We start from the raw sequence: 15,678 nt of genomic DNA on the forward strand, positions 1-15,678 counted from the left end.
AGCTTCCCAAACTGAAAAAAATGCCATCAGTCATACCACATACTTATTTGCATATTTACTCGAATATTTATTAAATACAATATGTTTGGTGGAATGATCCCATATTTCAACTCTTGATTCTGACTCTTATTTTAAAAGGATTACATCATTAATTATGGGTAACCTAGCATTGTTAATGAAAATTTAACCACTAGATGAGGGCTGAATGTTTCCTTCTACCCCTATGACTTATATTAATATAATTACTATAAACAAATTATTTAAAACCTCTAATTCATGTGAATCAACGTATTACAATAAAACTCCACCATTTACATGTAAGACAAACAATTGTCCCATAAAGTATTAATTTTCATTCAAACCTTTACCTTTAGTTAGCAATAGAATGACAATGGAACACACAAAAAAATGATTTTAAGATTTGAAATCAGACCCTTGAAGATTAAAGCAGTTCACTTCACCATCTACACGTAAACTTTTTTAAACTATTTATTAACTATCCTAAAATTTTTATAAATAATGCTTTCTTGTTTGTTTTTTACCTTGAAAGGCACTGGCTCTTCGATAAGAGGACTAACAGGAAGTGACGTGGTACTGCTTGCTGGACTCATGTCTGCACTCTGCAAGGACAGTGAAATGGAATTAAATTAGGATTGTTTTGTCATTTTGACTATTCATAATTTAGAAAAATAAATAAATCATTAAAATAAATAAATAATAGGTAAAATATGAATGTAAAGAATCAGATTTAATGTAGATTTAATCATAATTATGTAATAAATCATTCCTTATATAGAAATGATTATCTGGGAAATTAGTCAAATTATCACTCTCCATGTATATTTTAAGTGCATTTTATCAAATATAATAGCCAATTTTTGTGTTAGGGTGGTATTTATTATCATCATTGCTTAATTTATATTTTACCTTTTTTTAAATTAAACTATATCTGTAATAATTCATTATGTTGCTATTTCAATGTCTTTCAGACTGATTTGCAAACATGTATTACAGTTTTTCTTCTATAAAGATTTAAATCATTGCAACCATTTTTTCATTATGTAAACCAATCTGCCATAATATACAATTACAAACTGAAAAAATATTAAATTTTTTAAATTCCTAAATTCATAGCCCCTGACATTTTACCTTTCTTTTTTCTGCTAAACAAAAATTTAAGGAAAAAAGATTTACACAAATGTAAGAGAATGTCTGGAATGTTGCTAATGGCTGTCTATCTAGTCTTTTAAAAATAAAATCAGTTAAAACGTCTTTAATGAGAGATTAGCCTAAAAAAGATATATCAGTTAGAAGTTCATCATTAATTTACTTTTCTAAAAGCAAGAAAAAGATACTAATAGTAGGTAGCAACAGAAGTCATTTTATTATATTCTTAACACAGTCTCTCAGAAGGATTCTCCCATATGCAAATAAAACAAAAGAAAATAAAACATTGAAAAGAATATATACCTACATTTTCAGCTTGGTTTCTAAATATATGTGCAAACACACAGAAATTCTGCAGTGAAGATTAAAACCAAAGAATGAATTCACCTCAAGTGAGATAAGGATGTAAGTAGACAAGTTTGACTCACTTAAGTTTCAACAAAAGAACGCATTCAAAGCATAGGTGCTATAACCGCTACTTATTCTTAGAGACTTTCTATTCAAGGATTATTTTCAATTCACTGTATTCAAATGTACAATAAACTGGATATATTTTAAATATCCATTAAGTTGGGACTACTTATGACTCCCTAGTCCAGAAACCAAGGATAAGAACTATAAACACAGGAACCAAGATATTCAGCATAATGTTAATTTAACACATACCACACCTATTTTGGAAATTGATACAAGGCAGTGCACTGAGTAAAAATGCCTAAAGAAGGAAATTAGGTAAAAATTGAGCAATAATCTACTAAAGGAAGTAGGAAAATACATGCACCAGATAATTGAGGTGAGTTAGTTATTGACTTTAATTTCAAAATTTATCCGGAGTTCTACGCCATTTATTTGATCAATCCAGGAAATATTATGAATTGCTGACTCTCGCTCTCTGATTATATGACATAATAGAGAAACAAGGCTGGTCTTGCTAACTAATTTACCGCAGGATGTTAACATAAGACATGAATGAAGCTTTATGCTGAAAAACATGGAAAAAAAGACTCTTGAGCTACATCTCTTAAAGTTGGATTTCTCACAAGAATTTAAGCAAGTGACAGAACACAGTTCGTTCATAGTTGAATTATCTGATATTTACCTGTAGTATAGACAGCTTACATAGCTTATTAAAGTATCATACCCTCAAAAATTATATATTTAGGAGACATAGGTGACATTCATTTGTAAAAATTGAAAAGCCTGGATCACAGTCTTTCCAATGAAGGTTTAATTTTCACAAGAACATGAGTGCAAAGTCAAGGTTCATGGTAAACTTCTTTAAAGGTTGAGGTCTCCCACAACTTTCCAGAAATTAATGTATAAATCAAAAGGTAGTAAAAAGCAGACTCCAAATTTTACATTATGTAACACTGATTATTTGAATGTCATTCTAAGAAAAAATTGTGTTCCAGCTATAATTTTCAAATCAACCTTAAAGTGTGACACCTTAATTCTACTGTTCTGAGGAAATCTTGAGATAAATATTTTAGAAAAACAAATCAATCTCGTATGACAACAGCTGATAAACTGTACTTAGTTACTAAGTTGAGAAATACATAAAGTATTTTCATGTTTATCCTATTGTTTTCCCATTTGCTTTTCAGTGATCTGTAATTTAGGTATCATTCCAATTTGCTTATTCTTTTAGATCAAATACTGTTGTAAACCTTTTGAAGATAAGTCTTATCCATATTTCATATTTTAATCCATTTACTCTTTCATTCAACAATAGCAATACTGATAGAATTTAATATCTAAATAAAGTACTTAAGTTACATGTGATGTTTTTAAAAGCTAATGGTTTTTGCTAATCCACAACTTTCTTCATAAAATGTTCTGCCAGAATTATGGCTTCATCTGCTTTTGATATATTTCTCAGAGATTTTACAAGTGATTGGTTCACAATAATGTGAAAGTGAATCCTATGGGAAAATAGAAGAGCTGTTTTCTAAAAGAAGCAAATATCTCAACAGAATAAATCTCCTTAATTCTCATGATTTTTTTTAATCCATTGGAGATATACTAGACATTCCTGTCATAAGAAGCCTATTCTAATGAGTGTTCTTAACCTGGTTTTTGGTTGTAAGTCCAATAGACAAACCGCTTCTTTCAAACACTAGCACAGATAAATAATATGAACCTAACATTTTACCTACCATTAAAATGTTATTTTGCACAAATTGGTCACCTCTCCCTTTCTATTTTTATTTATGTAGACTATAGCCTCTTTCATTTTTCTCCTAAGTGTCATCCTTAGGTTCAATAATAAAATCTAGACAAGAATTTACTGAGCATATTATAAATATTCTGGTTAATATCACCTTCTTTTTATGAATATTGCTCTCTAGAATTCTTTCTACTTGCCTAATTTTTAAAAAAACTCTTTCACTTCTTTGTTGCTGTTGTTTTTAGAAGACAATTTCCTTAATTGACAAGTGATTTCATTCCTCACCTCCAACCCATCCTTTTCTTTAAATCAACTTTATTGAGATATAACATACCTACAGAATAATGCAGTTTTTGAGCATACAATTAGATGAGTTTTGACAAATATATCCATATATGTAACCACCACCAATATCAGAAACAGAACATTTTCATCACCTCAAAATGTTCCCTCATGTGCCTCTGTATTGAACTATCCCCATCCCTGCTCCCAGGAAACAATGGTGTGCTTTCTTTTACTAGTTTGCTTTGGGCTGCTCTAGAATTTCATATAAATAGAAGTGTATAGCACGAACTCTTTTGGGTCTGGCTTATTTCACTCAGAAAAATGATTCTGAAATTCATTATGTCATATTGGTGCATATTTCAGTAGTCTATTATTTCAAAATGTTGTGTAGTATTTCATGGTGGACAGAAATTTGCTTATTCACTCACTTACTGATGGGATTTGTGTTGCTTCCTGTTTGGGGCTCTAATGAAAAAAACATGCTGAACATTCAAGTATATATCTTTTTTTGGACATGTGTTTTAATTTATCTTTAGTAAATACTTACCAATGATATATCTGGGTCTTCTGGCAAATTTATATTCTCCTGTATTATGTAAACTTTATAAGAAACCGACAACTATTTTCCAAAATGATTGTAATATTTTGCACTTCCACTTGTACTACGTCTTGCAAACACTGGTGTATCAGTCTTTTTTAAAAAATTAGGCATTTTATGGGTGTGCAGTGGAAGCTCATTGTGGTTTTAACTTTCTCTTCCATGGGCTACTAATGATGTTAAGCATCATTTCATGTGCCCGTTAACCATTAGTATATCTCATTTGCTAACAGTATTAAAATATTTTGCCAATTTTTATCATTGGATTATTGTATACAAATCCTTTGGCATATATGTTTATTACAAATATTTTTATCCAGTTTGTGGTTTAACTTTTTATTTTCTTAACCATATATTCAAAAGAGCCAAAGTTTTCTAAACTATTTGTTTTTTTAGCTTGATTTTGTGGTGTGTGGTTTTGGTGTTTTACCTAAGAAATATTGGCCTACCAATCACGTTCTCAAAGATTCTCTCTTACATTTTCTTCTACTAACCTTTCACTTCAATACATACGGGCAAAAGATAGCAGGATCAGAGATTTATTCTTTGAAGATGCTTTTCCAATTTCTTGATATACAATAAACATTAAATAATCCTTATACTATATGTGTTATAGCACAAGATTTTCACCGGTTAATTTGAATTTTAGCAAGTAATCTCAGATATTTTAACCAATCTATTCTCATAATATGAAAGTCTTATATTTACTCATGTCTTCACTATAATTATAATAAATAAAAATATGGATTTATTATCTGTAGATATGTCTAAGGGAGGGTAGGAAGGCTTTGCTACAGTACTGAAATGTTTAAAGTAATATTCAAGACTCTCATCAGAGTGGGTTATTATGGAACTTCCTAGGAAGATAATTAGCAGAAGGAGAGAAGTGAAATATTTAGTTGGGAAGGAGAATAGAAATACCAAGAGAAGCAATGTTTCTATTATCTCAGAGACTGTTTCTCTTACCATTGGACTCATCTTTGGCCCTGAGCAAAAAGAGGGAACAAGCAAACATAAAAAATGCTATTTTAAATAAAATCCCAAGAGACAGATGGGAAATACTACCCTCTTCTTCAAAAATTTAAAAGGAATAAACTATGATCTAAGCACACAGAGGTTCCTGCAAACACCATGCCACCTTATCATATTCAAATCTGCAATACCGTGTTGGTGAAGAGCAGATATCAACAGGCTAAATGAAAATGACACCATACTAAAGGAAAACAATGGCAGGAGGAGGACTAGAACTTCTCTTAGCTCCTATGAGATGGCTCCTTAAAACATATATGAATAGTCAGGGACAATTTATCAAGAAATTGGAAAAAGCAGATAAGTGGTCTCATTGAAATCTTCAAACTCAATATCTTTGTACCAACTTAAAGTTAATTAATAGAAGTCATTGTTGATGAGAAAAAATAAGTATACAAAGTTTATTAACAACAACCACAATAAAACCCAAGTGAAAAGTAAGACTTGCAAATCATAAGAGTTGGTCTACCCCAAAATAAATAATGAGCATGAAAGAAAATATTTTTTATTATACTAATAGCAACTTTTTTCCTCAAGTTAAATCCAGACAAAAATTTGGGGAAATAGTATATAATCTGTTACTATAAACAATGATTTAAATGTTTAGTTTGAAAATGTGATCATGCTCAATGGACACTGCTTAATTGGCATTGGGCAAAGTACATAGTTGAGAGCTTTGAAACTCAATATTCTGTCACTAAAAAAGCAGAGAAATTGAGGAATAAGAGGCACTATTAATAATCAGAAAATAAAGTTGATATTTTGAATGTTACATCTTCTCATAACTGCTACTATTATATTTATTATTGATAAATACAAACGTGTACTCATTTTAATAGCATTGGGAAACATAGTATTCTCTTCTTCATTTTGATATGAAGAAAGGAAGAACTCTCAATCGATTCACAAACTATTTGTCAGTTAGTACTATCAATGTTCTGTGTATACAATTTCCAAGTCAGCTGTGTGTATCTAACAATATAAAATTTAGGCTACCCTCTTTGGGTCCCCTCCCTTTGTATGGGAGCTCCGTTTTCACACTATTAAATCTTGGAACTGCAAAAACAAACAAAATATAAAATTTAAAATTTAAATTTATTTTTGAAATATAGTTAACTGATTCATAAATTAGGGAGTTAATTTTTAACCCAGGAAAATGAAAGAATCTTTTACAAGTATTATAAATATTTTATTGTACAAGCCTTATGTTTTTCTTCTGATTCTGTGGAAAATGTGTTAATTTTATTAAATAAAATATCCTTACTAACACCCAGTGCCTAGATATTGTTTTTTTTTGTTTTTCGTTTTTTGTTTTTTGTTTTTTCTAAAAAAGAAGCCAGGGCTCCTAGGAGAAATGGCTAATTAAAAGTCCAGGATGGGACAAGAAATTTACAAGAGGCATAAGATGATTCTGGAGCTTCCTGTGGTACCATAAAACAAGGAAGTACTCAAAAAACAAAAGAACAGGCGTATGCCAAAGAGGCAAAGAACAAAGAAGTCAACACGAAAGAGCTCCCAAATGCCAAAGCTGGAACAACTCGAACAACAACATAAATAACATACTATGGAACATAACTCAAAGTATTAAAAGAATGAGCAAATAAATTGGGAGAAGAGACACATTTTTTTCAGTAAAATTCCAAATCAGCAAATAAATACAGAGACGAGACAAATCTTTTTTCAGAAGAATTCCAAACAATTCATTTAGCTAGTTCTCTTCAAGAGATGAAACTTTACGCCCTATTCCCACCCTCAGGCTGTACTGAATGACTTTCTTCCAAAGTGAAATGTATGAAAAAAGGAAAATGTAACTTCACAGTGAAGAAACCCAGCACACACTACCTCAACAAAGTGATCAAGGGTAGCATTATGCGGACAGCATGAACATTGTATAATGTGAAGAGAGGGATCCTTCACATCTATGGTCTTCTACCCACAAACCAATGGCCACAGACTAATCATGAGAAAAATATCAGACAAATCTAAATTGAGGAACGTTCTGCAAAAATCTAATCAGTGCTTAACAAGAAAAGTGTGAGAAACTTTCACTGAGCAGGCATGGCGAACACCAATAATAAAGCAATGGTCTTCAACCTTTTTGGCATGAGGGACCGTTTTCATGGAAAACAATTTTTCCATAAAGTGGGAGGGGGATGATTTAGGGATGATTCAAGTGCATTACATTTATTGTGCACTTTATTTCTATTATTATTACATTGTAACATATAATGAAATAATTATACAACTCACCATAATGTAGAATCAGTAGGAGCCCTGATCTTGTTTTCCTGCAACTAGACGTCCCATCTTGGGAGGGATGGGAGAACGTTACCCATCATCAGGCATTAGAATCTCCTAAGGCGCATTCAAACCTCGCATGCGCAGTTCACACTAGGGTTAGCGCTCTTAAGGATCTCTAATGCCGCAGCTGATCTGAAAGGCAGGTGGAGCTCAGCTGGTAATGGCAATGATGCGGAGCAGCTGTGAGCACAGCTGAAGCTTACTTAGCTCATTCGCCCTCCGCTAACCTCCTGCAGTGCGGCTCAGTTCCAACACTGGTCTGTGGCCAGGAAGTTTGGGAGCCCCGTAATAATGTATCCTGAATGTGACTCGGGAATTAACAAAAAGGACATTAAGGAAAACTGTTAAAATCCAAATACTTTGACCAGTTGAGTTAATAGTAATGCACCAATGATGGTTTTTTAAGTTGTGAGAAATGTACTCTGCTGAGGTTGGATGATGAGAGTAGGAGAAACTCAGGAGTTTATGAGACTCGTCTGTACTGTCTCTGCATATTTTCTCTAAATATAAAACTATTCCCCAATTAAAAGTTTATTTTAAAAATTCTCCATTAGCAATATAACCAGGCTATTCATTGTTATAATACATAATAGTCATTTACTCATAGCCTCTGAGTTTTTATCAGGGCTTTTAAAACTTTCATCAAAATAAATTTTGACAGATCATTTTATTGAGATGCAAAATCTCTCCATCAGAGAATCTTTAATCTTCTATTAAGTTCTCCCAGAAAAGCTGATGTTAAATTGTTTTGCATACTTTCATGTTCCATATGGGAATGCTGAAGGAAAGCTTCAGCCATATAAAATGATCTATTTGTTTGGGTACTATTAAGGTGCTTGGTAGAGTGAGTTTGCATTATTAATATTTACTGAATGCTATAATTCCATAGTACAGATCCATTAATTATGCCTCCCCTGAAAGCATAATTAATGGATCTGTCCTATGGGATTAAAGTTTATTTATAATGATTTATTGAAGTGAAACATGATCAATTGGGCTGAAATCTTCTGAGTACACAAAAAGATTTAAGTGTAAGTGAAATATTTTAATTTTTTAAGCCATTAGGGTAAATTCTATAATGATTCTCTAGACCTAATAAAATTAAAGTTCCCCCTTTTAAATGTGTTAACTAATTTTAGGATGTATTCTCATAGTTGTAAAATTACACAGAAAATATATACACATGGTTAGTATATTGTTGCTTTAATAATCAATGGTATTATCACTGATAAAGCACATAAGATAATTTTGATTTCTATAGTATAAATGGGCTATTTTTCTTAAAAATATCTTTCTTTTTTTAGACGTGTCAATTTTCTGTGAAAATTCAGTCGTTTATTCAGCCATTCAAAAAGTATTGACTACACATTAAACTTCCCTTCTCTTAGACTTCAAGTTTTGCCATGATTGTTCTCATTAGTAAGACCTGGTTAGGCTTGCTGTTGGCCCAAGAACTTAGTAAGAAAGGGAATACAGAATATCTAATTGTGACACAGAAAAACGTCTCATATATATATATACACACATACATATTAGTGGGTAGATTTTCAGTGTCTAATGTGTGTCCTTCACTAGTTACACCTGCGAAAGGCAAGAAGCCAAGAGGCCTGGACTCCTCCAATCTAGGGTGCTGACTACTGAATTACAGGCACTCCTTTCAGAGGAACAAGGCTGATTCCACTACTTCATTCTCTAAGTGGTGCATATTCCATGCCTTAGTGTTTGTTGTTTTAGCAGTAAACCAAACAAGAGCAATAGGAAATTGGGTTTAATCTCTAAATCTCGACTAGCTCATTGTACTTTAGTCTGGTTCAACAACCTTTTCCATTCCGGTAACATCTTTTACTGGTCTTGTTTTCTCCAAGTGAAAATGCAAGCTTTTTTCTTTATAATATATTCTTACAGTTTATAGCTGCTGTTTTTGCCTTCCTAGCATCCAGTTCATTTCACTTGTTAACATTTTGGTTTTCCACTGGGGAGTGATTTCTCCTAAACTTTCAATCATTTGCTTTGAATACTGCTGGTCCAAAACCCTTAAAATAGATGTGAGCATATAATCAAGGCCTAATCAACCTTTCCTACTGGTCACAAAATGGCACAGAAGCCACATTATTAAAACAGAGCTGAAATCTGGGAATTGTGGTGGAATTTTGAAAAGGAGATGCTCTCATTCAGCTAATACACCTAAGGTCATAAGAATGTGTTTCTGTCTGAATTGACTAAAGTCACCAAGTAGATGGAACATCCTTATGAGCAAATCCAACACTGAGTCAATCTAGGAAATGGCGAGAAATACACTAAGTTCCAAGGGAATCTTTGGTATATTGATAATCCAGCTCTACGTGGACAAATAATTTTCACAAAACAGTGTGTCTAATATGTAAGCATTATGTCTCATATAGACACATGTTGCTTAATGATGAAGAGAAATTCTAAGAAATGCATCGTTAGGTGCGTTTGTCACTGTGCAAACATTATAGAGTGCACGTATACAAACCTAGATAGCTTAGTCTACTACACATCTAGGCAATATGGTTTAGTGTATTGCTCTTAGGCTACAAGTCTGTACAGCATGTCACTGAATATGTGCTGAATATTGTAGACAACTGAAACATAATGGTATTTGTGTATCCAACCATATCTAAACATAGAAAAGGTATAGTAAAAATACAATATTATAATTATACAGCACATAACTGTATGGGAATAAGCACTATGATTGAGAAGTTGCAAGTTATAAAATCTAAAATTTAGAATTGGCTGACAAAAGTAGACAGCCATGATACCACTTTATTCTAGGCTGGGAAGTTAACAATATTTATATAATAGCAAGTTAATTTATTACCTTCTACATTTTTGGAGCTTAGATTATATATTTTTGAATTGGGAACATCATAAGACTTTACCACAAAAATGCCTGGATATAAAAGTATTTACTACTTTTTAAAAATTTTTGTACATATTTTTAATTTGGATAACATATTCACATAGTCCAAAATTCAAAAAGTACAACATATTTTTCCAGAAATAATGTATTTCTTTTACCACCAGTGACCAGCCATCCAGAGGCCACCAATTTTAGCAACGTATTATATAACCTTCTACAGATGTTATATGGATAAAAATATATACAAATATTTATATATAGTTATTTATTTTTTATACATATAGGGTAATATACATATTATTCTTAAACTTGCTGTTTTACCATATAATGCGTTCCCCTACTATTTGTTATGACTGTATATCAATACTATACAGTATTACATTTTATGGGTATATTACAGTGTAGTTAACTAGTGTTATATTCTCTTTTGCATTACAAACAGAGCTGAAGTGAATAATCTTATATTTTATGCAAATTTACCTATAAAATATATTTTGAGATGTGAAATTACTGGGCTTAAAGATACATTCAAATGTAATTTTGAATAATATTACCAAATTGTCCTGCATAGAGATTCTACCAGTATACACATCCACATAAGGCTTAAGAGTGAATATTTTCCCACTGCCTCACCATGTATTCTCTACTTGAAAAGGCTTTTAGTACAGATCCAAAGGTAAACAAAAGCTCTGGTTCACCCTCCTGAAATCACAGAGAGGACAGAAAGCAGCTTTTTAAATCCTTTTTCCTCCTGGTATCAATAATCTTAGACAGTTGGGAGATACAACATCCCAAAAGATGATTGTCTCAGTGTTGACTTAGCTTTGCTCTTAGCTCTACTCTGATCTTGTGATACAATTCCAATTACTAATCTCTTGCTTTAGTGTTTAGTCACTAACTGAAAGCTAAATCAAAGCTCTGACCAAACCCTAGAATAACCCAAATTACTAGGCTATGGCAAAGCAATAACCCGGCTCATCCCTTCAGAGTGAATCTCACAGAAGAAATCAGAAATTGGTCCTTCGTTTGGAAGGTTCAGAAATTAAACTATATCAATTCACATAGGGACGAGAAGGTTTTGTGGGGATAATTCAAAATTAAATGAATAATGAACTGTAGTTTGTCAGATATTGGCCAACATATTAACTAATAATGGAAACTAAACTTGGCATAAGAATTATTGGTAATCTATTTATAAAGTTGTTCGCTTTTGGTGAACAGAATCACTCAGAAACCACACTACAGACCTAAAGGTTCTTTGTTTCATATAAAGGTAGGAAACAATAACTGGATCCTCTCAAAGGATGCTAACATCAAGTTATGGTAAATATATAACTAAATACAAATCATTTAGAATCAGGGCACTTTCTCATTTGAACAGTGTTACAGCATCACCACAATGACTACCATTCATACTAGCTCATTTATTTACAAAAAAATCTACTATTAAAAATACAATTATTTCATGCCAGATACACTGCAATGTAATTGAGAAGATAAATACCTAATTTTATTAGTAATATTTTTAAAACCAGCTTATTTTTATTGATAGAGGTATTGGTTACCGCAACAATAACTAAGCTTATTGGTTTTACCTTGCTCTTGTTTGCTTCAATTTTAGAAAACTGCAGTTTCTAACTTTATATCAAAATTCCAGGAGTTCATATATTTATTTGAACCTTTAAGTCCTTGTGGCATCCCCTCAAGGTGCTATATAGATACTTGGAGGCTGAGTCCCTATCTTAACCCACAACTTTTCCTAGGGAAAGAAATTCTGTCTCTGACCCCTTATCTATGTAGTGGGATCTGAACCAGTTGTAGCAAGGCCTCTTTATGTTTTGGTCTATGACTTGAATCTTCATATCCCTCAGTTCATTTATCTTATTAAATATTCTTGGTGTGTTCAGCAGTGTCCAACCAGTCAGAATTCTGTTCCAGTTTTATTAACGACATTTAACTGACAGTCTTGAGAACCTATAACAAACAAGATACTATAATGTGTGCTTAATAAAAAAAAATCTTTGCCTCCAATTACCTTAAGTTCATTAGGGGAGACAAGCAAGTATTAAAAGTACAAACTAGAAAAAGGAATAAATGAATAAATAGATAGAAAAAGGAACAAAACTCCAACTATTCAAAGATAATCACAAATAAAATATGTATTTTTAGATATTTAAAAGTAGATATTTAAAGATTTGAAAGGGAAAGATCCAAGATGGCCAAATAGAAGCAGCTGTGGTCCACGGCACTCACAGAGAGGAATGAGAAGGGGTGAGTGAATTCAACACTTTCAACTGAAATATCCAGGTTCTCACACTGGGACTGAAAGAGACTTAGAAGGGCTTAGAGAGAAATGTCTGATGGAGCTGAAAAACACAACACAGGAACTTCACAATTCAATCACAGGTAGCAGAATAGATCAAGCAGAGGAAAGAATTTCAGAGCTTGAATACTGTCTTTTTGAAATAAGACAGGAAGACAAGAATAAAGAAAAAAGAATGAAAATAAATGAATAAAACCCCCAAGAAATATGGGATTATGTAGAGACTGAACCTATGACTGATTGGGGCACCTGAAAAAGATGGGGAGAATGGAATGAAGATGGAAACATACTCCAGGATATCATCTAGAAGAACTTCCCCAACCAAGCAAGACAGGCCAACGTTCAAATTCAGAAAATGCAGAGAACCCCAGTAAGATACTCCACAAGAAGTTCAACCCCAAGACATATAGTCATCAGACTCTCTAAGATTGAAATAAAAAAAAATAGGTTAAGGGCAGCCAGAGAGAAAGGCCAGTTCACCTAGAAAGGGAAGTCCATCAGACTAAAAGTAGACCTCTCAGTGGAAAGCCTACAAGCCAGAAGAGAGTGGGGGCCAATATTCAGCATTCTTAAGGAAAAAAATTTCCAACATAGGATTTTATATCTGGCCAAACTAAGCTTCATAAGTGAAAGAGAAATAAGATCGTTTTCAAACAAACAAATGCTTAGGGAATTCATCACTGCCAGGCCTGCCTTGCAAGAGCTCTTGAAGGAAGCACATGATATGGAAGGGAAAAACCGTTACCAGACACTACAAAAACACACTGAAGTAAACAGACCAGTGACACTAAGAAGCTACCACATAAACAAGTCTGCAAAATAACCAACTAGCATCATTATGACAGGATCAAATTCACACATAACGGTATTAACCTTGAATGTAAATGGGCTAAACACCCCAATTAAAAGACACAGAATGGCAAGCTAGATAAAGAAAAAAGACCCATCAGTGTGCTGTCTTGAAAAGATCCATCTCATGTGCAAAGACAAACATAGGCTCAAAATAAAGGGATGGAGGAAAATTTACCAAGCAAATGGAAAAAAGAAAAAAGCAGGGGTTGCAATCCTACTATCTGACAAAACAGAATTTAAACCAACAATGATTAAAAAAAAAAAAAGACGAAGGACATTATATAATGGTAAAGAGTTCAATTCGACAAGAAGTGCTAACTATCCTAAATATATATACACTCAATACAGGAGCACCCAGATTCATAAAGCAAGTTCCTAGAGACCTACAAAAAGACTTCAACTCCCACACAATAATAGTGGGAGACTTTAATGCCCCAATGACAATATCAGGCAGATCACTGAGACAGAAAATTAACAAAGATATTCAGGACCTGAACTCAGCTCTGGATTAAGTGGACCTGACGGATATCTACAGAACTCTCCACCCCAAAACAACAGAGTATACATTCTTCTCATTGTCACATGACACATACTCTAAAATTGATCACAAAATTAGAAGTAAAACACACCTCAGCAAATGCAAAAGATTTTAAATCATAAAAAAACTATTGAACCATAGCCCAAACTAGAAATCAAAACTAAGAAATTCACTCAAAACCATACAATTACATTAAAATTCAGAAACTTGCTCCTGAATGACTTTTGGGCAAATAATAAAATTAAGGAAGAAATCAAGGAGTCCTTTGAACTGAATGATAACAAGGATACAACATACCAGAATCTCTGGGACACAGCTAAAGCAGTGTTAAGAAGGAAATTTGTAACCCTAAACGTCCACATCAAAAAGTTATAAATATCTCAAGTTAAAAACCTAATATCACAAGTAAAAGAACTAGAGAACCAAGAACAAATATCAAAACTAGCGGAAGACAAGAAATAATAACCAAAATCAGAGCTGCACTGAAGCAGACTGAGACACAACAAACACTTCAAAAAATCAACAAATCCAAGAGCTATTTTTTTTGAAAAAAAATAATAGCATAGATAGACTGCTAGCTAGACTAATAAAGAAAAGAGGTAAGATTCAAATATCCACAGTCAGAAACAATGGGGATATTACCACTGACCCAACAGAAATACAAAAAAAGCCCACGACCAGACAGATTCACAGCTGAATTCTACCAGAGGTACAAAGAAAAGCTTGTACCATTTCTATTGAAACTATTCCAAGAAATTAAAAAGAAGGGACTGCTTCTCCCTAGTTCATTCTATGAGGCCAGCATCATCCCCAAACCTGGCAGAGATACAACAACAAAAAAAAAAACTTGAGGCCAGTATCCTTGATGAACATCAATGCAAAGATCCTCAATAAAATGCTGACAAAAAAAATCCGGCAGGACATCAAAACGTTTATCCACCATGATCAAGTGGCTGCATCCCTGGGATGCATGGTTGGTTCAAAATAAGCAAATCAGTAATTGTCATTTGACACATAAACAGAACAAAAGTGAAAGCTGCATGATTATCTCAATAAGTGCAGAAAAGGCCTTCAATAAAATTCAACATCTCTTCATGTTTAAAAACTCTCAATAAACTAAGTATTGAATGAACATACCTCAAAATAATAAAAGCCACATATGACAAGTCCACAGCCAATATCATACTAAATGGGCAAAAGCTGGAAGCATTCCTCTTGAAAACTGTCACAAGACAAAGATACCCTCTCTCACAGCTCCTATTCAACATAGTATTGGAAATTCTGGCCAGGACAATCAGGCAAGAGAAAGTCATAAAGCGTATTCAAGCAGGAATATAGGAAGTCAAATTATCTTTGCTTACAGATAGCATGATCCTATATCTAGAAAACTCAACCATATCAGCACTAAAGCTTCTTAAGCTAATACACAATTTCAGCAAAGTCTCAGGATACAAAATCAGTGTGCAAAAATCACTAGCATTCCTATATACTAACAACAGGCAAGCAGGGAGCCAAATCATGAATGAATTCA

At 32.9% G+C, this 15,678-nt stretch overlaps 1 protein-coding gene across 4 annotated transcripts in view; it reads right to left on the reverse strand.

The window, feature by feature from the left end:
* The window catches only part of CCSER1 (coiled-coil serine rich protein 1), a 1,484,089-nt gene that overhangs the window by 901,155 nt on the left and 567,256 nt on the right, over positions 1-15,678 (reverse strand). For all 4 annotated transcript variants that reach the window (XM_055296996.2, XM_055296998.2, XM_055296995.2 and 1 more), the window contains one exon: positions 543-620. In XM_055296996.2, the coding sequence (XP_055152971.2) occupies positions 543-620 (78 nt within the window). The remainder of the gene's footprint in view (positions 1-542; positions 621-15,678) is intronic.

This window comes from Symphalangus syndactylus, chromosome 10 (assembly GCF_028878055.3).
Source record: "Symphalangus syndactylus isolate Jambi chromosome 10, NHGRI_mSymSyn1-v2.1_pri, whole genome shotgun sequence".
Taxonomy (NCBI): Eukaryota; Metazoa; Chordata; class Mammalia; order Primates; family Hylobatidae; genus Symphalangus; species Symphalangus syndactylus.